The sequence below is a fragment of the Tursiops truncatus genome, chromosome 1 (assembly GCF_011762595.2).
Source record: "Tursiops truncatus isolate mTurTru1 chromosome 1, mTurTru1.mat.Y, whole genome shotgun sequence".
Classification (NCBI taxonomy): Eukaryota; Metazoa; Chordata; class Mammalia; order Artiodactyla; family Delphinidae; genus Tursiops; species Tursiops truncatus.
The window spans coordinates 39623777-39649827 of NC_047034.1; the positions used below are offsets into that span (position 1 = coordinate 39623777).

Genomic DNA, 26051 nt, shown 5'->3' on the forward strand with positions numbered 1-26051 from the left:
GACCTGAAAAAGCTATTAAAATATTGTCCCCCTTTTCTGGGACTTCCCTGGTGGCGCAGCGGTTAAGAATCCGCCTGCCGATGCAGGGGACATGGGTTCGATCCCTGGTCCAGGAAGATCCCACATGCTGTGGAGCAACTAAGCCCGTGCGCCACAACTACAGAGCCTGTGCTGTAGAGCCCGCGAGCCACAACTACTGAGCCCGTGCGCCACAACTACTGAAGCCCGTGCGCCTAGAGCCCGTGCTCCGCAATGAGAAGCCATCACAATGAGAAGCCCACGCACTGCAATGAAGAGTAGCCCCCGCTTGCTGCAACTAGAGAAAGCCCTCGTGCAGCAATGAAGACCAGACACAGCCAAAAAAAAAGAAAAAAAAAGTTTCCCTTTTCTAATTATATGTCTGTGTGAGGTTGGGTTTTCTTCGTATACTTCAATTTAGACAACTTATCACAACAGATTGAATGCAGAAGCTGATATAAGGAGTGATCTGCATTAGTTTCCCATTACTGTGTAACAGATATCCACAACCATAGAAACTTAAAACAACACGCATTTATCAGTTTCCAGGAGTCAGGAGTCTGGGTTCAGGTGAGCTTCTCAGGGTCTTTGCTCAGGGTCTCACAAGGCTAAAATCAAGACATTACCCAGAGGTGCAATCTTACCTGAGGCTCAGGGATCCTCAGTCAAGTGCGTTGGTTACTGGCCGAATGCAGTTGGCAAAATTTGTAGCACCAAAGTCCCTGGCTCACTGTTGGCCAGGGACTGCTCTCAGCAACCAGAGGCTACCCACAAGTCCTTGGCACGTGACAGCATTGGTCCTTGCCTCTCACAACACTGCAGCTCACTTCTCCAAAGCCAGCAGGAAAATCTTACTCCAGGGATTTCCCTGGACGTCCAGTGGTTAAGAGTCTGCACTCCCAACGCAGGGGGCCCGGGGTCTAACCCTGGTCAGGGAACTAGATCCCGCATTCTGCAACTGCAGATCCCGCATGCCACAACTAAGACCTGGCACAGCCAAATAAATAAATAAATATTAAAAAAAAAAACCTTCAGTCTGCTATGATGGAGTCTTGTATAACAATGTAATCACGGGAGTGACTATATCCTCACCTTTGCCAGATTCTTTTGGCAAGAAGCAAGTAACAATAAATGGAGTATAACCTTTAAAACTTGTGAATCACTAGGTTGTACCCCTGAAACTTATGTCATATTGTACATCGACTATATACCTCAATAAAAAAGGAAGCAAGTAACAGTTTCTCCCTCATTCGCTTGACTCATTGGGGTCACCTTAGGGTGTGTCCATCATTCCAGACATTAAAGATACGTGCAAAAACGTAAAACAGTGTTACTCTTCTTCCTATTTAAAAAATGTGTAATTAAAAATATGTTATTCATGCTAATATGTAATGAGTTTCTAGTTGTTATTTTAAATCAATTAGTAAAGCATTATACTTCTCAATTTAGTGTCTAATAAAGTACATATTGATAGATATAATCCACGTAAACACAGCTGTTTGGGCTCTTTAATAGATTTTAAGAGTATAAAGTGTCCTGGGAGAACTGTTAATATAATTAATCCTAATGGCAAACAGATTATGAACACCAAATAGCTGGAGTTTTCCAAATGCTTTTGCTGAGCCACAGAAATACATGTTACGTTGTGACCCAGTATACATGTACGTATGCATATACATATATACACAGATGCATAACCAAGGCAAAAGTTTCATGAAGTAATACTTATTCTTACATGTAGTGCACATTTCTACTGATTGTTTGTCTTCTAAAAATTCCTGGTCACAGTCCAACACATTGATTTCATAAAACACTCAATAGGTCAGGACCTGAAGTCTGAAAATTCTGACTGATCATTAGAACCACTTGAAAAGCATTTAAAAATATAGATTTCCAGGGCTAATAACTATTTATATGAACAGGCAAGGTCAAGGAAAGAGTGAATCTATGTTTCTCCTCCCTTGAAACACTGCTGTGAGAACAAGTCTGGGTTGTTATTTTTCTGATGATTAACTGATTTTGACCACCAAAGGACTGAGTCATGAGAGTACATTCTATGTTATTCAGCATCAGACAATAAATTCTAAGCAGAAGTGTCTCCAGGCAAAGAGAAGAGGTTACTGAAGTGTCCAGGGCTGTGCTTCTGGCAGCTCTGAGCTTGCTGCATTGTTCCTGGTGGGTAGGATCCTGCTGGGAAAGAATCAGTTTTCCAGGAATCCAGAGAAGTAGATTAAAGTCACTGCCACAGAGGCGGGAGGCCTCTGCAGCCGATGAGAAAGGGGTTCACGTTCTGGTATGACCTTGGAAAAGTCATGAACGAATCTAAAACTCTGCCTCCTAATCCATAAAGTGGGAAGAAAGGTGCCTGTCTGGCTGTGTCATTTGTGAGGGTCAGTGAGGTGCTGGTGCCTGGCACACACTGTAAGTGTCCCAAGACGGCAGGCAGGTGGTTTCCTTGCTGCCCTTGGCGGTGGTTTGCCATTTGAAGTTGGCCAAGTCACTGAGGTCCCGGGGATACTGGAAACAGTGCTGCTGGCTTGTCTACCTCCCAGGGTTGGTGTCTGAAGGTCAAATGAGAAAGTGGACGGAAGGAAGAAAATGTGATGTGCTGTTAAGAGGAGGCTCCCAGAACAGAGCTGGAGAACAGAACCTATGCTGTGGCGACAGGCCCTGGGGACCCAGAGGTTAGGTGAGCAGGTGCAGAGCAAGAGCACACACGTGCCACATGTCCCAGCAAGGAGCCTCTGAACACGTGGGGTGGGATGCAGGGAATAACCCCCTTCTGGTTGCAGGCGCTTCGTGTGCCTTAATCTCAACTCATCCCACCACAACAACGTCATGGAAATATTACTACTCAAATGAGAAAACTGAGACTCAACCAGGGTGAATAACCGGCCAAGGTCACGCAGCTTGTAGATGACACGGTAGATGCCCCACTTGTGCAGCTGGGAGAGGATGGGATGCTGCAGCAGCTGCCCAAACTTGCCAATGGGGGTGCCCTGGCTGCTTGGGGCTGGGAGGACCAGTGCACTGCTCACCCGTGGGGACCCGGCAGCCAGCTGGATGGGCCTTCTAGCTGAGCCTCCCATGACCACCAGGGGGCATTCATGGGACCTTCTGCAGATGAGGAGCTCGGTTCCCAGGACTGGCTTGTGTCTGAAGACTGCCCAGTGGATCAGAGTGTGACACCAGTGACAGCAGCTCCACCCTCCCATTCACCTTTGCCAGCTGCCTCATGGTCATGACACTAGCCACAAGAAGAGAAGAAAGGGTCAGTAGCTCCCCTCCCCAGCCACTCCCTCCCGCCTACGAGATTCCAACTCTCTCTCTCTCTCTCTCTCTCTCTCTCTCTCATACAGCCACATGAATAGTTTCTACAACAGACACCAGATAATTGTCATCCTACACAATTGTATTCTTTCAGGTTTATAAGAAACAGTGCTGATTCCATCATCATCTCCATCTTTCCAGCTGCTATAAAATGGTATTTGCAGCACTCTTTACAAGATACATCTCATCTCATCTCCAAGCATCTCCTGATGCTGCTAAGCAAAGATGATAAACATCTATGGATAAGCAACCTTGCAACCATCTGTCTCTAACATAAGATAACATAGGTCATGGTAATTTCTCCAAAGTGCATCCATCTTCTATTGAGATGAAACCATTCAGGCATGTGGTAAATTCAGATAGATTCAAGATGTGACAACAGAGAATTTCCTGAGTCCCCCAGAAAGAGTAACCTAAAACAGTGGTTCTCAGCCTTGGCTGCACAATGGACTCACCCGGAGAGCTTTAGAAAAACTGATGCCTGGGTCCCATCCCGAGTTTCTGATTTACTTGCTCTCGAGTGCAGCTGGGTGCCAGAGTATTTAAAAGCTTCCTGGGTGATCTGATGTGCAGCCAAGCTTGAGAACCACAGATCTAAAAGAGTAGGGAAATTGGGCTCAAGAACAATGATTAAAGGACCGGATCTGGTTATTCCAGAGGCAGGAAGGTGACAACTGCTCTTCGGTGTCTCCCATCGACTTTCTGGTATTTGTGCTAATTGAAGGGAAGACTGTCATGAACACCTGTCAGATCTTACATTTGAAAGTTCTTTTATAGTTTGCAAAGCATTTGATCTTATTTTAACCTCTCCACAATCCTGGGAGGTAGGCAGGGTAACCATGCTTACAGGAGAAACAGGAGCCTCAGAGAGCTGAGTGATTTGCAAAGACATAAGTGGGAGAACCATTTTGGGAGAACCATTATCCAGAATTTCTGGCAGCCCAAAAGTCCAAACAGTTTTATTTGCACTATTAAACTCCTTTGTCCTCCCTGAGGCAGAACAAAATCTGTTCATGGGTAAAAGATAGGAAACCTTTTAAGAGAAGATGAAGTGACAGAGAAAAAAACCAACCAAAATGAAAAGTTCCTCAGAAAGCAGATAACAGGGAGCTGTCTTCATATGAGTGACAAAGAGCAGTGGTTATTGCTTTATTTTTTCCTGTGTACATAGGGCAGAAGATTACTATGTCAACAGAAGGTTAGATAAGCGAAGGAACTTTCTAGCTTTCTCATCCATGAGCCCTTCAGCTGGAACCTTATATGTGGCCCTTGAAACAAGAATAAAGTGGGAGGGGGGACTCTGAATTGCCTCAGTATGGGATTGAAGGTAATATTAAGTTCTTTGAAAGAACTAAAATGATTTTACAAGAGTCAGTAACAAGGAAAACCGTTTTAATATTAAGCTATTCAAATTTGCAAAGAAAGGTCTCTGAGATATTAGGTTGCTGTCATTCACAGCTAGAGTAAGCTTTGGAAGCTTTTTTTTTTTTTTTTTTTGCAGTACGCGGGCCTCTCACTGTTGTGGATTCTCCCGTTGCGGAGCACAGGCTCTGGACGCGCAGGCTCAGCGGCCATGGCTCACAGGCCAGCCGCCCCGCGGCATGTGGGATCTTCCCGGACCGGGGCACGAACCCGTGTCCCCTGCATTGGCAGGCGGACTCTCAACCACTGCACCACCAGGGAAGCCCTGGAAGCTGTTTTTTTTGCAAGAACATCTTATGTGTTTTCCCATCCACTTTCTTTTAGCAACAGCAGCCCCCCTTTTCACTTCATGTGATCCTAGTGGAGCTGCATTCTTGTGCTCCAGGCCCTCAGGTGGGCTCATGAATCACCAGCAATGGTAACTGGTCCAGGGGTGGCATGCATCCCAAGCAGGTGCTATCACAGTGTGTGTTGGTCACAGATCAGTAACCCTAGCGTCCGCAAAGAAAACCCCCAAATCTCAGTGGTTTAACAAATAAATGTGTATTTGTAATTCACATAAGTCCAATGTGGCCTTCCATGTGGTCATTCAGGGACCCAGGCTCCTTTCGTCCTGTGGCTCTCCTCTCTTTGGGAGCCTCAGAACCCTCTCTGTTCAGCTAGAAAATGGGAAAAGAGGACAGAGAATCACTTTGCGGAGGTTTTTATGGACCAAATGAGAAGTGGAGCCTTCCACATCTGCTCACATTCCATTGGCCAGACTCACTCACATGGCGGGGGAGGCTGAATGCCATCTAGTTGTGATCCCAAGAGAAGGAAGAAGCAGGCTTGGTGACCAGTTAGCCAGGCTCTGCCACAGGGCCTTTCTCTGGGATTGGTATGTGGAGGTTGAGGTGCTAAACTGGGGTCATGTCAGCCTGGAGCACCAGCAGCCATCTTTCCTGGATGCAGAGGGGAAGTGTGACCTCCTAGAAGAAAAGTAAACCACCACACAGAGGGAGGCAGAGCCAGGAGAGGGAGAGCAAGAAAGGAAGCAGAAAGGGGTCAGGCAGGAGGAGGGGAGGGGAGGAGAGAGAATACATTCTGCTGCATGAACTCCTCTGGTCACTAACAACCCTGGAATTCTCAATTATGGATGCCATCAGGACCAGCTACACAATTTGCAGCTACATAAGTGCAAAATTAACCTAGTAGGAGCCCCTATTAAAAAATTATGAATTTCAAGACAGTGACAGCAACGCATTAAACCAAATAAGGGGCCTTTCTGCGTGCAGGGACCTGTATGACTGCACAGGTCACACACCCACAGTGCTGGCCCTGGGGGTTACAGATGCCCTTTGGTGCTTCTGCCAGTTTGATCTGGGTTTCTCTCACCATCAACTAAAACTCCTGATCGCTAGACTCTGTTGCCAAGAGGCTGTAAGCTCTCCAGTTTTGTAAATGATAAGAACTCTGCAGTGTGTTCATGAGCCCTAGGGTGGAGCTCTGTATACAGTGGATGTCGCTAGATGCTGATTGCCTGGAGGCAGTCAGTAGGCAGGGCCCGGCTGAGCTCTGGAGCTTTCTCTGGGTTCTAGGATTCTGTGAATCTACCTAGAGATGTATATGTCTTTTGGCAAGAGATATGTTTCCCAAGTTTGTGTATACTTTAGTTCTTTGTAAATTAGATCCTATTTTCAGTACTTACTCTTTAAGGAACTCCATGGGGAATCGTTTTGTCAGGCCAAGAACCATTCCTTTCAAAAGCACAGATTCTCCTAAATCGAGTTTGCCTAAAGTGGGGCACACGCATGCTGTCACCTAACCCCCTCCTCTCAGTTCCACAACCAATGCCTGCTCCAGAGCCGTCTCCAAAGGCTCCAGCCCTGCCCCAATATCTCTGCATACGATCCAGCCCTCACCTCCAGACAAAATCAAGGTTTCACCAAAGAGGTTGAATCACACATGTACGCCTCTCTCCCACCCCTAATGGAGGTGACTGGATTACATGGCACTCTGTGGCTTCCCTTAGGGAAATGTTCCTGGTCATTTCTGTGTCATCTTCTGGCTCCCAGAAAGAATTAATGTAAGCATTTATCTGGTCAACCTGACTAGAGCTGATCTAGGCCTGAGCACAGGGAAAGGACAGTATTTCTAGAGTCCTTCCCTGATCCTCTCTCTCCACAGAGAATCTCTTTCTAGGAAGGTCCAAATGTTTAGTAGAAGTGTCTCTCTCAAGACCCACATTGAGCAAGGAAGGGCATTGGCAAAATAAGGGATTACAGTCGTCCCTCAGTTTCCCCAGGGGTTGGTTCCAGGACCCCCAGGGATACCCAAATCTGTGGATGCTGAAGTCTCTCATACAAAATGGCATAGTATTCGCATAAAATGTAACACACTTTAAATCATCTCTGGATTACTTATAATACCTAATACATTGTAAGTGCTATGTAACTGCTATGTAAATAGTTGTAAATGAAAGGTAAATGCTGCATAAATAGTTACCAGTGCGTGGCAAATTCAAGTTTCGCTTTTTGGAAATTTCTGGAATTTTTTTCCCCCAGATCCATGGTTGGTTGAACCAGGGGATGTGAAGCCCATGGATCCAGAGGGCCGTCTTTATAGCACTCTGGATTCATTTCAAGACCACACACACCTAGGTCATTTTGATCAAAAGTGCCCTTGGGAAATCTCACCTCCTCTAGGAAGCCTTCCAGAGTAATTCAGAGAAGAGTCAAAAGCTGTTTTGTCTTGTCTGTCTGGAACACCTACAGGTAACCACACCCCTGCCCCATCTCCTTTATGGTGACTACACACAGAGGCTCTCAGTAAATATTTGATGAATGAATGAATGGATTCTTAAGAAGTGTATTGACCACTTTCTATGTGCCTGGCATATCTTGGGAGATACAAACTCAAGTCAGACATGGACCCTGGCCTCACAGAACAAACAATCTAATGAATGATGTCGATACATCATAAACCCCTCAATTCTCACTCACAGCTTCACTCAGCCCCTGTCCTGTGTGAGCTCCAAGTTGGTGTTCACATGCACCCATGCATTAAGGCACATTTTAAAGTACGTACTCTGTGCCCAGAAGGTGGTAGAGACCCAGAGATGAAAGACCTGGTTCCTGCACTTAAGGATTTCACAAACTACTGGAGGCAGTGGCCTGGCAGGGAAGGGGAGGAATGAACCACATACACTTCCATCACTGTGTGGTAAGTACAGTGATGAGGATTTTGGGGGCTGTTCTGAGTGCACGTAGGATCTATAACGCTGAGAAGCAGTGAGGCATGTGGAAGGAAGCCTGGTTTCCAGTCCACGTGGGCCACTTGCTTGTAACCTAAGATAAAACATAATGCACCTCACCACAGGGTCACGAACAAATGAGATAAGGTGGGTAAACTGTAAAGGACCATTCAAATGTTAATTATTAAAGGAATTTTCTTGCTGACAAAGCCATTTCTGTCCATAGCAATATTGTTGGACTGGCTCACTTGAATAAAAGATGTATTTCTCCCATCCCTGAAGCTGCACTTTGGAGCAGCTTAATTTCCTACTGGCTTGATTTTTTTTCTACTAAAGGAGAGGCTAACCTCAATCCACTCTGCCCTGTGTTCCAGAGCCTGGATACTTAGTGAGAGCCTCGAAGAGGCCCACAGCCCCAAGCAAGGGCCAGAAGTAGTTCTAAGCAGTTAGCTTCAGGACTTGGCTACACGGAGAGGAATGACTTGTTCCTGGAACGGAATTCTCCCCACACACCAAATGCTAGCTGGGAGGGGAGACCAGGCTAGAGAACTTCCAAGCTTGACTGCAGGGCTTTGGAAATGTTTCATTTGTTCCAGCAAGGGATTTGTAACTGGAACGCAACACAATCAAGTGTGCTAGAAAACACTCCAACTTCTCTTAGCTTTTGAATGCCTTTCTCTGTAATACAAACACTCTTGGACATCTTTAGAAACTTTAAAAAATCATTTTGCTGTTTTTGCCTTGATTATGATAAAGTCATGATTTGTAGTCAGTGTTTTTATTTTTAGATTAGCATCTTACGAAATACAATAATGCTAATTTAATACAATAGGTAGTAATATTCATAAGGAAACAGATGCCAATCTCTCTAACAAATGAAGCAACATGTTAAACTGATTTAAAATAACTGTCTAAAAATGATTTGTTGTTGAATAAATTTTCAAATAACCTATTGTGTTTCGTTGGGGAACCACATGAATATTAAGACAGACTGAAATTTCACTACGTGTTGAATGATGGCATCAAAAACAGATAAAGTTTTTTCACTACCTACTATATAGAATTCTTGAGATTTCCCTCGAGTTATTTTGATAAATTTTAGTGTTTTGTTTCTAAATGGCAAGAAAAGAGGAGAAGGTTTTCAGTTGCTGTTTGCATGCGTGTCTCAAAAAATAAGACACATAGGGCTTCCCTGGTGGTGCAGTGGTTAAGAATCTGCCTGCCAATGCAGGGGACATGGGTTCGAGCCCTGGGCCAGGAAGATCCCACATGTCACGGAGCAACTAAGCCCATGCGCCACAACTACTGAGCCTGCGCTCTAGAACCCGTGAGCCACAACTACTGAGCCCGTGTGCTACAACTACTGAAGCCCACATGCCTAGAGCCCGTGCTCTGCAACAAGAGAAGCCACCGTGATGAGAAGACCACGCACCGCAACGAAGAGTAGCCTCGACTCGCCGCAACTAGAGAAAGCCTGCACACAGCAACGAAGACCCAACACAGCCAAAAATAAATAAATAAATTAAAAAAAAAATAAGATACATAGATGTGAAGAGTATTTTCACCAAATGAAAAGTCAAATTAGATATACTGTCTATATTGATTTTTTTTTTTTTGCGGTACACGGGACTCTCACTGTTGTGGCCTCTCCCATTGCAGAGCACAGGCTCCGGACACGCAGGTTCAGCGGCCATGGCTCACGGGCCTAGCCGCTCCGCGGCACGTGGGATCTTCCCGGACCGGGGCACGAACCCGTGTCCCCTGCATCAGCAGGCAGACTCTCAACCACTGCGCCACCAGGGAAGCCCTATATTGATTTTTGATGTTACTTTTCAGGGTATTAGAGAATTTTGCTTGCTCTGGAAGAAGTTTAATCAAATGAAAAAACCAAGGGTCTGAGTAAAGAGCATCCTTAGGCTAATTTGCAGAATTGTTATCATTTATGTGCAGCCATTAACTTATTGCATACTAACACTCATGTTTCATAAGCCCTCTTTTAAAACAACATTTCATTGTGGAATTAAACACTATATGACCAAGAATAAAACAAACTACAACTTTCTTGTCAATATGTGGGGCTTGATTAGCTCCTCATTCAAAGAAATAAACTGCAAAGATCATTGGTTGGGAATAGGGAAATTTGAATATGGTTTGAGTATTAGATGATACTAAGGAATTACTGTTAATTTTGGGGGGAGTGATAGTATTGTATTGTAGTTACACAGGAAATTTTTCTTATTCTTTTGCAGTGTATCCTGAAGTATTCAGGGGTAAAGTATTATGATGTCTAGGATTTATTTTAAAATACTTCACCAAAAAATAGAAAAGCAAATACGGCAACATGTTAATAACTTTTAAACCTTGGTGATGGGCATATGGAAACTCCCTACACTTTCCCCTCTACTTTTCTGTGTCTGAAAATGTTCATAAGGTGAAACAAGTGAATAAAAAAGAAACCACAAAGCAAAAGAAAATGTAATCATAGAGTGGTCCCACACCCACTGGCTCCCTCTAGTGGCCAGTGGTGTTGAGCTGAGAGCAAACAGACTACCCAGTTTGGCGCGCTCAACACATCCCCTCCAACTGCCACCAGCCACTCTCACACTGACAAGGAGGCTCTCAAACTGTTTTGTTCTTTCATTTGTTGTTATTGGGCTTGTAAGACTAGAAATTGAGGCCTCATTACTCCCTTTAATGACCTGAATCCAGAGGAGTAACCTCATGGGTTTGAGTGCCACCAGCTGGGATTCCCTGCAGTAGGATGACTGGAGTCTGAAGCTGGTGGGGGTCTGTCTGAGTTGACTGAGGTGGGCAGGAAAGGCTTTCATGGGAGGCCAAAATTTGTTTATACCAGTTGTTCTTGTTGTTACAGTTAAAGTACACACCAGCCAATAAAACTTAAGTGCAGAGCTCCTGTCAGACAACCCACACATGTCACCAAAAAAGTGAACACAGCTTGCACCTACATTAAAAGTTTGGCAGTTGAATGAACTTATTTGTGTCTTAGAATATATGAGATGTTTAAGGTGTGTATGTTTATTTAAGTGATTCTCGACTTTCACCAATCATGTTAATGAGCCAATCAACTCCTTCATCATGATGGCGTTGGATGAGAGGTTGTCCACCATCCTATGATTCTCTGTCCAGATATGAGTGAAAATATCCAAAACAAGATCATTAAAAAAAATTTTTTTCCTACTAAGCTTTGTCAGGGAATATATAGATTTTCCCCCTGTTGATTTGTCTCCTCCTGGCATTTTATTTAGACTAACATTAAGACTCACTTGCATTTTCTGAGCATGCACTGAGAGTTGGGGGCAGACATGCCTGCACCCATCCCCCCACACCCAGCTTCAGCCCAGAGTGTGTGGGGATGCCGCCTGGTCTTCTAGATTTGCCATTGTTGATCCACACATTGGATAATCCACATGCCCATCATCAAGATCTAACTTGTTAGGGGTTCCCTGGTGGCTCAGTGGTTAAGAATCCATCTGCCAATGCAGGGGACACGGGTTCGAGCCCTGGTCCAGGAAGATCCCACATGCCATCAAGCAACTAAGCCCGTGTGCCACAACTACTGAGTCTGCACTCTAGAGCCCACGAGCCACAACTACTGAGCCCATGTGCCACAACTACTGAAACCCACGTGCCTAGAGCCCATGATCTGCAACAGGAGAAGCCACCACAAAGAGAAGCCACCGCAGTGAGAAGCCTGCTCACCGCAACGAAGTGTAGCCCCCACTCGCTGCGAAAAAAGATCTAACCAGTTAGAAATGGAAGGACAGTGAAGCCTGTAAGGAGGTTCCAGACATTTCACTTCTGTGCCTTGAGGTCATTAGAGCTTTGGGCATCACTTTCTCTGAAGAAAGTCAAAGAGCAGGCACAACCAGATAGAGAAGGGACCCTGGAGTCAAAGACCTGGCTCTCTGGAGGAGTGAGTCAGAAGGCCTTGAAGCTTAGCTTCTGGAAGCAGCTGCTGGGGACTGGCCACCTCCCATGTGATGACACTGTGGAGTGGGGTAATGGCAACCCCCTCTGTCCCCAGCTACTGCAGACCTCCACACCAGTGCCAAGGAGAGAGACGGGTCAGACCACAGGCAGGTGGAGATTAGCCACTGGACCTGTCCCATCACAGCCCAGGACTCAAGGACTCAGGAGCAGAGACTTACATGTATGGGAACAGTCTCACCACCCGTGGGATCTGGCTGCAGTTAATGGTGGCAGAAGCCTGACCCTCTCTGAGCCTCAGTTTCCTCATTCACGAGTTGAGGAGAGTGGACCTGTGATCCCTTTCAGCTCTGCCCATCCACCAGGCTGTGACCCACCTGCGGCGGTGAGACAGACCAGTCACCAGCAGAGAATGGACACCAGCCAACAGGTCCCCTCATCGTTACCCAGGGAGAGGGGGTGAATGGGACATCCCTAAGTTGGGGTAAGAGCTCATGACTTGGCAAAAGGCAGGGCAACTCTTCCCATTCCAGACAGAAGCTGAAGATGGGGAGCAGGTGGTGGTCTGTCTGCCCAGACCCTGAATCTCTGTGGGGCGGGGAAGGGTCCGCTCCAGCCGACTGGTGCAGGGGAGCAGGAGATTGTTGCTGCAGCTCCAAGCCCTGACTCTAGGCCTCGTGGTCCGTGGGAGAGGGCGGGCGGGGAGGGGTTGCTCCATCTTGAGGGAGTGTCCGGGGACGGGGCGGTCTCTTTGGCCCCGCGTCAGGGGCAGGGCGATGGGGAGGTTGCAGGACCCGGGATGACCCCGGCTTATCATGCCCCGCCCGCCCCCCCCCCGCCCCCCCCCAGAGGTGGCTCTGCTCCCGGGCAGGAGAGGCGGGGTCAGTCCTCTTTTTGTGCCCGGAACTCGGGCATGCTCCAGGTCCGGTGCAGCGGCGGCGCGTCTCGCTCCACGTCCTGGGAGATGGTGCGGATGTCGCTGGCGAAGGGGGTGATGCGCGCGCGGCTCCTGAAGGTGGCCAGGCTGCTGCGGGGCCGCAGGCTCCACTGACGGGTCAGCTTGTGCGCCTCCTCCTCCTGCTTCATCCTCTCCAGGACTTCCTGCAGCACCGAGCGGAAGAGCCGGGACACCTCCTGCACCTCAGGCTCCTGCTCTGCCATCAGCTGCCGAAACCTGGGTGCGGAGGCGGGGAGAAGAAGAGGGGAAGCGGCGGGGCTATCGCCCAGGCGTGGTACGTGGCCGGTGTCTCACCCCACGGGCGTCCCTGGACACCCCCGTGGACAATTCCTGTTCCCTCCGCTTCCCCACTTCCTGTGAAGTGGATCAGAACCCACCCCACCTCCGTCGTGCTCCAGCCCATCCTGAGTTCCAGCTCTTCCACTTCTGGCCTCCATGAGACTCCTTGAGACTCAGCTTCCTCATTTGTAAACTGGGGTCATCATAGCCACCTTTCTGTGAGGTTTAATGCGCTAACGTCTGTAAAGATCCTGGCACTCACCTCGGGTTATCGATGCAGTAGTAGCGACTGACGCCCACTGCTCTCTGGGACTTTTCTGGCTAACACTCTCCCACCCTTCTGCCCTCACTGGCCAGCATGATCTCTCTGAAATGTATGTCCGATTATGTGATATTCCTTCTATAGCTTCCCGCCACCTCCTGGGTGAGGGTGAGCTGTTTGGCCAAGCACACCGGGCTCCCTGCTACTTCCCTTGTCTGTGTTGCAGCCAGGAGTGTGGCCCCAGGTTCTCCTGGATGCCAAGCTGTTTCCTTTGCCAAAAATGTCTCTGGCTTGGAGCTCCAGAATGAAGGATAGCTAGCAAGTCCGTGTGATACCTAATTTCCTCCACCATATTAAGAGTCAGGACTTCTCAGACCTCTCAGCAGTGAGACAGGAAATGTGATGGGACAATCATCATATGAGCTTCCCCAGCCTCCCCCTCATGTATGAGGTTTGGTTGCTTTGCCAGCCTAGATTCTCGCAGCACCACTCCCATGACCATCCCCACCTCTGTCCCCAGGGTGCTTCTGGAACTGTATACATTTGGGGGGCTTCCATGGTGCAGAATAAGAAAAATGGGGGAGGGTAAGATTCCCAGCCTGGAGGAAGAAGCGGGGGGTGGTATAAGACTACAAAACCCAAAGGAGTATGAATAGGACTGAAGAAGGAGGAGATTTTAGGGAAATTTTGAAGAAGAAGGTGTACAATAGATGCATCTGTTGGTTAAAGAGATGAGTGAGGGAAGATTTGGGGATACTAAGGGGGACTTTAAGATGTTTTACTGTGGATCTGTATTCCTTTACTAGTGTTCGAGAAATGCAGGTAAAGAACTTTAGTTTTGAAATTACTTTTGGCTCTTGGACTCTGCTTCCTTGATTTCAACACGCATCCAACTGAGACTGGACCGTGTAGGTCACAGCTTTACTAAGGTTACACTGATATGCAGCAACATGATTGTACTCAAGCTCTAAATGTCCAGTGCCCTAGGGCTCTGAAACCTTCACACACAAGCGCACGCACACAGGCACACACACACACACACATCCCTTAGACGAGCTAGTGTGAAGTAAGATAATTGAGAAACCAATTTTGGAGAGCTTATATGGGGAAACCTCTCTCAGAAGGTAACATGGAAGATGAACTGTTGAAAGAGGGGGAGCCAGCCACATTACAACCAGGATGATAACAGTCCAGGGAGGGAGAACAGAAAGCTAGAAGGCCTGGGGTTCTCTCCTATCAAAACTCACGTGTTGTTTTTGTTTGGGAAACATATTGGTTTGGTTATTTTTTGCACTGCTGGAAGCGGGAGGGGAGGCGGGCTGGGCGCAGGCTGGGATGTGGGTGTTTTGGCAGGAGATGGGACACCGTCTAGCAAGGCTTCGGACCTGGGGCCTGAGATTAGCTGTGAACGCTTGGGGGCCCGACTCATGTAGGTCAGGGATCTGGGGGTTCTGCAGCTAGTGGTGACCCCAAACAGAACACAGACTGTACATTTACCAGTAGGTTTGTTTTTTAGACCACGGTCTCTACTGCAAATAAACCTGAGTTCTTTTCTGCAAAAACAAAAACAAAAACCTCACGTGCCTCCGGGAGCTGCCTCCCACCTCCCTCTGAGCCCTGAGTCCTGGCCTGGCCTTCCATGGCCTCTTTCAGATTCTTCCCCCTGTCTTGCTCCTTTTAACAGATACCTGTCCCATCCAGGCCCCAGGCTCCAGTCCTGGTAGCCTCAGGCCCCTGTCACTGCTGCCACCCTCCCTGGAGCCTGCAGCCCAACCGCTGGTCCCTGTCCCAGTGCCAGGAGTTACCTGAGGATGGCAGGCCCACAGTAGGATGGGTGGATCTTGGCGCAGACGTCCTCTAGTTGCAGCCTCTCCCCGGGGCTGAGGTCGTAGGTGGGCCGGGGCGCGCTGGCCAGCCAGCTGTAGTCCACTCCGGTGCAGATCTTCCTGACGGCATTGCTGCGCTCCCACTGCTGCCTCTCAGCCTCTCGCATCTGCCCCTCCAGCTCCACCATGAGTGTCTCCAGCACCATCTGAGCTGGACTCCGAGATGACAGCCGTGGCGGAGACTCGTTCCACCGGAGCCATGGGATGAGGGACATGGCCCCCCCAGGCCCTGCCGAGACAGGGCAGGAGTGTGTCTTCCTTGGGCCCCTCTGTCACTTAGGGTGGCGAGAACAAGGGGGAGGGAGCTGAGACCCGAGTGAGAAGACTGCTGCCCCCTCACAGCTGGGTGGCCTCAAGTAAGTCATTTAACCTCTCTGAGCAGTCATTTCTAATTCTGTAAGACAAGGTAATCTTGCTGTGAGAAGCAGTTGTGAATAAACTTGGGAAGTTCCAAGCACCACATAAAAGTAAGATAATTTCATGGTTATAAAAATCCATAAAGCATCCAGATGATTGAGACTCCTGAATCCTCGCTAACTCCAAACAAAGACGGAAACAAACTGTTAAAAACAACAGGTCCAAAATGGAGTCACTTATGCTAAGCCCCACATCACCAAACCAAGACTTAGTTACAGTTGCAGCTCTTCCAGAAATGGAATCTTAAACCAGTCAAGTAATCTGCCTGATAGACCTCTGCCATCCCCTAAAGGAAAGCAAAAACCAACCTGCAATTTTTTTTTTTTTTTTTGCGGTACGCGGGTTTCTCACTGTTGTGGCCTCTTCCGCTGCGGAGCACAGGCTCCAGACGCGCAGGCTCAGTGGCCATGGCTCACGGGCCCAGCCTCTCTGCGGCATGTGGGATCTTCGTGGACCGGGGCACGAACCCGTGTCCCCTGCATCGGCAGGCAGACTCTCAACCACTGCACCGCCAGGGAAGCCCCAACCTGCTTTTTTTGCCTAGTATAATGTCCTTGTTCTCACTGCCTTCTGCCTATACAACTCTCATTTTGTACAGCTCCTCAGAGCTCCTTGATATATGCTAGATTGGATGCTGCCCAATTCAAATCGATTTTTTGCTCAAATAAACTCTTAAGAAAATTTTAATATGCCTCAGTTTACCTTTTAACAATAGTGTATGGCTGAGCATAATCTTATCTCTATGATTTAAGGGGAAATACATACGCGCACGCGCGCGCACACACACACACACACACACGCACACACACACTCAGAACATATGCCTACATCCTGTATCAACGTAACAGGAAAACACCCTAAGTTTCTAAATGTCCCCAACCTGTTGCTGAAGGAAGCTTAGGATATTATCCTGTAAATGATACAACTTAGCCACCATTCGTTCATTCATTTATTCATCATACATCAATCAGAAGCATGAATTAAGCACAGTGTACATATCTGTGGAGGAACACAAACGTGAAATCATGTCTGGACCCTGCTCTACAGCAGACACGAGACTTGATGTGTAGAAACCAAAACATCAGTGGAAAGAAATAAATGTGACTGGCGAGGCATAGAGTCAGTATTGCTGGGGTGGGGGAGGGGAAGGAGTGACTCTGGATGATGAAAGGGTCCTAGAAGGCTTTGTGGTTGAGAGAAGGCTGATGGGTAAGTGCAGGCTTCAGATGCACACACTGATGGAGATGTCCCAGGTGGAGGATCCAGCCGTGGTGCAAGGTGAGACGTGCGCAAGAAGCATCAGGTGTGACTGCGGGGACCCTAACTCATCATAGTATTCCCACAGGGTCTTGCTCAGTACAGGTTTGGTGAATGACTGATTGACTAGATGCATGAATGAGTGAATGAATGGATGGATGGATGGATGGACAGGTGAGCGAGTGAATGGACTGCCATCTCAGGCATGCCCTGCTGCCTGCCGGAAGTGGGTTTGTGCCTCTGACAACAGTGAAGGCAAGCTCCATTCCTGGGCTAAAACCTGAAGTGGGTCTTTGAGGTGATCGCCCTCCCCCTCCTATACCCTTCCCCCCTTCAAGCAGCTCCCCCTTCCATGAGCCAATGGTCCTCTTCCTGCCTAGACCCTCCAGTTGCAGAGAATAGAGATTCAATGAACTCAGTCTCAACAACATGGCCATGAGGCATGTGTCACCTCCTAGGGACATATGCATTTTTAGGCAGCTCTCCCACCACCCTGCACCCATGATGCTTAGCCCAGAGAAATGAACTGTTAATGCTGGAGAATCAGACACAAATGGGAAAATTATTATGAGGTAGCAGTAGCTTTCTGGAGTGGCACAAATCAAGCTTCTGACTTACACATGGAGACTTGAAAACAACCAGTTTCCTTAGCAACCATGGTACTTAGAAAATCTAATAAGGTTCATCCTCCACTTAGTCTGAGCATATCACCAATGGAGGCCTCAGATTATACCCCGACTCCTTTCTGCGAGGTTGGGAGGGAAGGACAGACCATCAGACCCTGCTATTGGGGTCAGGGGCAATTAGGACCTTTTCTTCTCAGCCTTCACTGCTTCATGTGTCCAGAATAATGTATTTGGGCAATAGTGTGGGGAAGGGGCTGGGAGATGGAGGTGGGCTCTGTCTCGTCCTGAGAGCCGTGAACCCCAGGAACCTCTGCCTAAGACCAAGGGATCCGATCAATCAGGCAGAGAGATGTTGTAACTGAATATGTTGTTTTTCCCGGACCGTTTGTGTTTTTAAAAGAATACAGGTCAAGTGGATGCTTGACACCAAAAGAGTGAATGGTGTCATTTCAGGTGTTCATTCAGCTCCACCGACGGCATCTCAAAATATGGCTCATGGTCTCAGCAGGGGCTCCTGACTATGCTGGGCCATTTCATAGCTCCATGCCTTGGTCAGTGCCCCTCCTTAGCATAGACATTCAGTTTTAGGGTCAACTCCCCTCTGAAGCCTTTGCTGATACTCCCACCTCACAGGTAGACGTGACTACTCTCTACCTTGCGCCCTGACTGAGCTCGGCATAGACATTTTTCATAGCCCCAGGAACACTTTATGGAGTGTGACTATCTACCTCCCCTGACACTGTGTGTCCTATGTAGGCAGGGACTGTGCTCCATTCACCCTTCCATCCCTGGTGCTGGGTACATAGGGCAGTAGGTTCTTAATAAATGCCAAATGAATGAGTGAATGAATGCATGATCAAAGAGCAAGCCCCATGGCTCTGACCTACCCCAAATAAGAGAGCATTTGTCAGGGGTCAAGGGAAAGACGATCTCTCCTCTGGCCCTCATGGCTCCACATTCTCCCCGACACCTGGAGATTCCACCAAGATCTTGTGAATACCTGATGGGGGCCTTGGGCAGCCCTGTGACTTAGCTATGGGGTCACACTCCTTGGTCTACCGGCCACCTGTCTCACTTCCTGGAGACACCGTCTCGGAACTCGTGTGGGTGCCCTACCCTAGCCTTCCTTGAGTTGTGGCTGTTCGCTGGGGCTCTGTCAGAGGTGGTCTCCTCATTTTAATGACCCTCATCCTTTCACATGTTTCCGATTACTACCTGAATGTTGAGAGTCCCCAAATCAAAATCCATAACCCAGTTGTCCTCCAAGCTCCAGGTCAGGGTCTCCACATGCCTCCTGGACACCTCCCCTTGTAGCTTCCACTTGCATTTCAACTCAAGCTCCCCATCTCCCTCCCCACTGACTGCTGCTTCTCCCAGGTTGCCAGCTTGGTGGGGGGTATAGCTTCGTTGCCCAACCTGATGCACCATCCCTGTCATGTCCCTTTGCCTCATCTGTCAAGTCCTCTATGCAATTCCTATTGATTCTCCCAAATCTGTTCACTCTTTCTCCCTTCATTATTTCAAGCCTTGACCATCTGCCAGATATATTACAGCTGCCTCCTAGCTGGAAACCCAGGGCTGATCCTCCTAATCCAATCTCCACTCTATTTTCTTTCCACTATGGTGAAAAAAAAAAACCACCATAAAATTTAGCAGCAGAAGCATTTTTAAGTGTGCAGTACAGTCGTGTTAACAATGTGTTAGTTGTTGTGCAGTAGAACTTTGGAACTTTGTCACCTTGCAAAACTGAAATCCTATACCCATTAAACAGCAATTTCCACTCTATTTTCTGAAGTGTGATCTTTCTAATTCATAAAACTGATCATGTCACTATCTTGTTTTCATTTGATACCATAACACAGTGCACGGGATCTGTGAGCTGTATAAGGGCCCCCTATACAGCTGCCCCCTACCCCCCAAAAGTGTCATTGGCTTCAAAATAGAAATAGAAATCTACTTGAAATTAATAAATTAATAGTAATTCCAAATCCGAGTTATAAAACTCCTTTCAACATTTTTGTTAAAAAATAACTGTAATGTGGGTTCATTTGATGATGTTTGATGCGATGTGAAGCAAGGCCTTCAATAGTAAAGGCGTCTATGGCCTGTGAACATCTTCACATCATCCTATATTTAAGCCCTGGGCTGCTTAAAGGCTTTCAATGATTCCCGATTATCCTCAAGATTAGACTCAGACCCCTTAAGTGGCTTCAAGGCCCTTTACCATGTGGCTCCTGTTTACGTCTTCAGTTTCACCTCTCAGCAAACTTCCCCTCCCCCAGTCCTCCCCCAACACGCTCTCGCACCCCACCCTCCATTCCCCTAATGCATCCGGCTCTCCCTCGCTTTCAGGCCTTTGCACATTGCTAGAACACTTTCGGTCTCCTCAATTAGTGAATAAATCCTAGCTCAGCTCTTAGCTCCTACTCTGCTTCCTTTAGGAGACTTCCCAATCCTCCCTGACCAAGCTCCCAGGTTGCTCTGTGCTCACCCCGTCACGGCACAGTCACAGTGAACCATGATTGCCTGTGTGTCCATCTCCCTCTCCAGCCGGAGCAAGGAACCAGGTCTTGAGCAGCATCCTACCCAGGCCCCAGCACCAGGCACAGGGTCTGGCCTATAGCAGGTGCTCAATGGACATCCATAAATAAACAGAGTGATACTATTTTCTAACTTGTTTGGATAAATACCAGAGTGATGGATAACGTTGCCATGTGGTGCTTTAGTCCTTGCTCTGTGTGTGTGTGTGTGTGTGTGTGTGTGTGTGTGTGTGTGTGCACAGCTGGGCCAGAAATCTACCTAGGCAATCCCTTCCCATTCCAAAATTTCTCACCCTTTCTTAGCCCATTTTGAGGGATTCATCTTTGGGTCAAGTGCTGCCCTCCTTAAGGACCTTTATTTCTTCTTAGTCTGGAATTGTATTTAAGCTGAAAGGAGGCAGCAAGAGAATGGTTTGGTGTTGGAGGGTCTTCCTGCAGCTGGGAGAAATATAGAAGAAAGAGGAAGTGGGAGGCCTGAAGACAACTTTTGTCTCTAGGGAACCCGGCGTCCTAACATCCACTCCAGGCCTGGTGGGGGGCACTGGGCTTGAGTAGCTGGCCCACGGCTCACATGTGCAAGGGACCTGGAACAGTGCTGTAGATGGAGGCTCACGTACCATATATTTAAATATTCACAAGTTACAAATTAAGCTAACAAACTATTCAATAAAATACCTTCTGCTTCCTTCCTTGTTAAATACACCTTTGTAACAACTGGGAGGGTCTGATTCAAGCTGAGAATTCTTGGATGCCAAAGGGTTCTCCACACCTCATACATGGAGGTGTGTGTTGAGCCGGCTGCTGGCCCTCAGCCTGTCCCCTCTCTCTAGTCACACCATGAGGGGCCTTGCAAATACGCAGAGGGTGCCCCAGCTTCACGTCCAGGGCCCACCCACACCCCTACCAATGGTGTCTCTTTGGCCCCCTAGCCCTAGCGTTGCTCGCACGGTGATGTCATCCACCCTCAGAAGACTGGGCCCAGGGAGGTGGCCTGCTCTGGCTCTGGAAGTGGACGGGCGACCGTCTGGGCGAGGAGTTCTGGATCTCAGCACCTAAGACCTGACCTGGAGGGCAAGTGACCTCAGGGTGGGCACCTCTCTGTAATACCCCAGACTCCTCATCCCTGCAGGTGGGGGAAGCCAGAGCGCAGCCGGGGGTCGGAGGCGGCCTCTTCCCAGGTGGAAGGCTGTGCTCTTCACCCGAGCCAGACTCTGAGATGGGTGCCCAGCCCACGACAGATGGCAGAGCCTGGGGCGGTGATCCCACCTGAATCCTGGGCTCTGTAGGCTCTGAGCTTCTCTGGCCCGGGGAGGAGGGCTCTCATAGGGGCCGGACGGGGGTGTGGTGTTTGAAATGTCTCCTTCCCCCAATCCCTGCCTCCCAGCCCGGGCTGGAGGCTTTGACAGAGATGAGGTTTCTGCCCGAGCTATTTCTGTCTCTGGTGCCAGCTGTTCTCACGGAGGCTCTTCAGCAGGTCTGATTAAGTTCTTAAGGGCCAAGGAGGGAGGGAGAGATGAAGGGAGGGAGAGAAGGAGGGAGGGAGAGGTGGAGGGAGGGACACAGGGACAGAGAGGCAGGTGGGCCAGAGGATGCCAGAGGTGGTTGGCTTATCCCAGGGCCTCCTCAGGACCTAAGTGAGGCCGTGTGAGTCTGTGTTGGGAAGCACCTGATGTGGGGGGGAGGGGGGGGTCTGATTAAGACTCAAGACGCCCAGAAGGCTCATCAAAACTGCTGTTGGTTGGTCTCCTCTGGGTGCTTCGCACAGTTGGATTCTGCCTTTCCCTTGCATTGGATTAACCCTTGCGGCAGAGCCAAGCTCCTCAGTTTAGCTAAGGCCCCTCACTCCTGCTCACCTCCTGGCCATGGTGACTCCAGGACCTTCCCATTCGGGCAACAGCACCTACAATCTGCCTCCAATACATGAACATTGATTGAATCCTTATTTTTAAAAAAGTAGGACATTTGGGGAAATATGAATATGAGCTGTATGTTAGGGAATGAGTGTTGATTTTCTTGGGTATAAAAATGGTATTATGGTGATAGGGGAATCTTGACAAATAGCCCAATCTTGGGAGGCGATGCTGACGTCTTCCTGGCTAAAGTATCACGATGTCTTCAAAGTCTTACATCTGAATCATTCAGAAAATGTTGTGTGGGGCTTCCCTGGTGGCACAGTGGTTGAGAGTCCACCTGCCGATGCAGGGGACACGGGTTCGTGCCCCGGTCTGGGAGGATCCCACGTGCCACGGAGCGGCTGGGCCCATGGGCCGTGGCTGCTGGGTCTGCGCATCCGGGGCCTGTGCTCTGCAGCGGGAGAGGCCACAGCAGTGGGAGGCCCACGTACCGCAAAAAAAAAAAAAAAAAGAAAATGTTGTGTGTATATACATACACATGCATCTAGATGGGGCAAAAATGGCAAAATATTAACAATCATTTTGTCCGGGGGTATTTATGGCTGTTTATTGCACATTTCTTCCAACTTTATTGCATGTTTGAGCAATTCGTAATTTAAAAGTTGGAACAAAGCTAGCTCAGAACTCATTTTCTGCAGGAAGCCTTCACGATTCACTCTACCTGGTAGGCTTGACTTGCCCCTCAGCACCTCTGCACATGGTTTATATTGTACTCGTGGGTAGTGCCGTGGCATTTCTCCACAGGTGGGTTTGGTGTTGAGGTAGCAAACAGTGGCGTGTGCTGGGTGGGTCTGGGGTGGAGAGGCTGAAGCCCAGGCCCAGTTCTGACACATTCACAACTCAGCAAACACAGTGGGGAGTGTGTGCAGTTTACCTGTCACTCTGCAGGTCTGGGGCTCCCTCTAGGAGCATGCACTCGAGACAGGGATGGACACAATGAGATAAGCGATCTCAGGGCTGCAGTGGTGCCGTTCCACTGTCTGGAAGGGCGCTGACACCCAGTACAGCAAACAGCAGGCCACTGCTCTTTGGTTCCTCGTCAGTTCAGAGGAGGAAGGCCCATGTCGGTTGGGCGGGTGGGGTAGTGGAGAGCCAAGGTTTTAGCAGAGAAAACCTAAGTTCAACTCCTATGCCCTTCCCTTCCTGCCCAATGCTGCCTGTCCAAGTCACCTTCATTACTCCAAGCCTCAGTTTCCCTATCTGTAAGATGGGGTAATAAGGTACCTACTACAAGTTACTGTGAAGATTGAATAAGGTAACGTCCCTGTACGTGCTTTATAAACTAACAAGAAGTGGGTTCATCTAGGTCTGTGACTCTCTGTCCCTTAGGGCAGGGATTTGTACCCTGGGACCCATAGGGAGAATTCAGAGGTTTATAAACTCGGATAGGAAAAAAAAATCTTTATTTCCACTACCTTTAACTGAAATGAAGTATTTCTGTCAGTTATGAATGCAGGCCCCCGACCACGACAGTATCAGTGCACCTGTGGCTTTATCTCCCACAGAGGTCCCGGATCTTTTCATAACACTCTGAAATTGTTATTCTTGAAATATCGTTTGTGCTCGTCACTACTACGAAATCATGGTAGTTATTAGCCCCGCCACAGATTTTATTATTTTACATGTGAATACAGAGGCACGTATATTACTATATCTGAAATTGTTTTTTGATAGGGGTCTGGTTTCAGAAAAAACAAATTGATAGCTGCATTTCAATATAGTGATTTCTTCTGTAATCATATGAACTTAATTGTATGCGTTTAGAAACATTTTGCCGAGAATGTGTCCACAGGCTTTACACACGTCTAAAGGGTCAAGGACCCCTTGGCTTGGTGTAAGCCTGACCCCAGCCCTGCTCCTGGCCTTGCTGGGCCCTCGGGTCCCAGCGACCTTAGGAAAGCCTTCACATGTTCTATTGCTGCCCTGTGGCGGCCCTCATCAAGTCCTTTCTCCTCCATCCTTTGCTTTTCTTTCTCCTTCCTTTCCCCTTCATTACCCTCCCACCCGCACATGCTCTGAGCCTTCCCTGCAGCCTATTTTTGAACATCTCTGGATGTCTTTTCCTGGCTCCCTGGGTGACACTGTCACCAGCTGTGGCTCGTTAGATGCGCTAAAGAGAAACCAACCCCATCCCTCAAGGGCAGGAGGAGTCTGGTTCAGGCAGTTAGCACTGGAGGGGACCAGGGGCATCTCAGCAGTGAGAACAATGCGGGGGTGGGGTGGGGGGCGGGTGCCTGCGGAGTAGGTAGCAGGGCTCTGAACCCCGCCGGAGGCATGAGAGGTTCATCTGCCTCTGGTGGGTACCGAGGCCACCAGTCTCCCGCCATCGAGGGAAGGACGGTGCAGTCCCTGCGAGGAGGCTGTTTTCTCTGTACAAAGCAGCCCCACCCAGGATCCACCTCTGAAGCTGGGCCTTAGCAGCTGAGCTGGGCGTCTGCAGGTCAGGGCAGGGGCTGCCCTGTGTGCCCGCCAAAACCCAGGTGCCCAGAGCAGCACCTCCATGGGGCTGTCCCAGAGTGCAGGCAGTGTGGCTCTGCAGAAGCCAGACCCTGGGTGGGGGTCGGGGCCAGGGGGCCGGGGCCGGGCCGGGGGAGGGGCTGGGGCGGGGCAGAGGCCTCGAAGCAGGTGCAGAGAGTCAGTGCTCCCCACCCCACCCCCACCCCCACCCCACCTCCCGCCACCTACTGACCTTCCTCCCAGCCCTGTTTTTGCCAAGACCAGCTTTACAGATTACAAACTGACCTATTCCTCTTTGGCATCATAGAAAAATAACCTGTCATCCACGAAGCCAAGCGGGACTCAGCCTGACTTGTGGGCCTCCGCCCACCTGAAAACATCTACTCATCTTTTAAGACCCACCTCAAGGGTCAGCTCCCCCTGCAGCCTGCCCCTCACTGCCCTGCTGAGGTAGAAGGGCTCTCATCACAGTATCTGTAACACACACGTTTCTCCCTTTAGGGGTTATATTTCTCTTTCTCCGACTCGGCTCTGAGCTCTGTGAGGGGAGATGCCCTGGTCCTTGTCTGAAGGGAGACACCCTGGTCTTCTTCTGAGAGAAGCCACAGTGGTCCTTGTCTGAAGGGAGACACCCTTGTCTCTGTCTCAGGGGACGCTCCCAGGACTCTGTCAGAGGGGAGAGCCCTGGCCTTCAGATGATAGAAATCCCCCTCCAGCTGACCAGTAGGAGGGGGCTGATCCCACGGTGGCCACCAGACGCTCCTTCCCAAGCCTGATCCTCTCCCTGAAGCCCCTCCCCGCTCCATCTAGACCTGCTTTTCCGGGCGTGTTATGGGGACTCACAGACGGCTCTGTGGCCAGAGGGACTGAGGCCCACACATCACCCACGTGTCCTGGTCACTGTTGTGACCCGCGAGCCTGCTCTGAGCCTCGCACTTCATGGTGCTCGAGTCACAGTGCTCAGATCAATGAGAAAATCTCCGATTTGCGTTTGCCCTTGCTTTCCCCTGCTTGGGTCCTCCCCGTAAAAGCAGAGGGGAAAAGGCGCAGGCTGGGTCCTCCCAGACGGGCTTGCTGCCTCCAGAGCCGACAGAAGCTGTGGCTTCCCGTGAGTTTATAAAGCAGGGACCAGGCCACGGCCCCGAGGACGCTGGAGAGTCCGCCGCCTCTTGGGGGACCAATGGGGACAGGTGGGGCCTCCCTGTGGCCATCTGGGCCCTGTACTTGGCCGGCTCAGTGAGCCGTCCCCATCTGCCCCAGCCCCGAGGCCGCCGGGCCCAGCGCAGTCTCTCCCGGCCTCTGCTCTAACCTCTAAGGGCGCGACTGCTCTTGGGATGCCGGTGGGGTAGCTGCTGTCCCCTGGGGAGGCGACCCTCTTACCTGGTTTTCTGAGGTCCGGCTCTGTGCAGGTGAAAGGTCCCACGGGGGTCCTGCTTTCTGCTTCCCGGTCTGGGAGGAAAGAGTGTCTGGATCTCCAGGGAAACGCAGAAATTTCGGCAGCCACAG

General features: G+C 49.3%; 1 protein-coding gene and 1 long non-coding RNA gene across 4 annotated transcripts in view; one reads left to right on the forward strand and one right to left on the reverse strand.

The window, feature by feature from the left end:
• The window catches only part of LOC109547143 (uncharacterized), a 40627-nt gene extending 26331 nt beyond the window's left edge, over positions 1 to 14296 (forward strand). For all 3 annotated transcript variants that reach the window (XR_012331046.1, XR_002172862.3, XR_012331045.1), the window contains one exon: positions 1 to 14296. This is a non-coding gene — a long non-coding RNA (uncharacterized lncRNA).
• RD3 (RD3 regulator of GUCY2D) lies at positions 12833 to 26051 on the reverse strand. Its single transcript, XM_004329829.4, has 3 exons — positions 25926 to 26051; positions 15255 to 15564; positions 12833 to 13124 (listed from the first exon to the last, which is right to left on the reverse strand). Exons 2-3 carry the CDS (start codon positions 15548 to 15550, stop codon positions 12833 to 12835), a joined length of 588 nt encoding a protein of 195 aa, XP_004329877.2. The 5' UTR covers positions 15551 to 15564; positions 25926 to 26051.

Coding starts and splice junctions, on each gene's coding strand:
- RD3 (XM_004329829.4), bottom strand. CDS start 15,550: ATGTCCCTCATCCCATGGCTCCGGTGGAACGAGTCTCCGCCACGGCTG. Junction 13,125..15,254: donor TGTGGGCCTGCCATCCTCAG/GTAACTCCTGGC, acceptor CTCCGCACCCAG/GTTTCGGCAGCTGATGGCAG.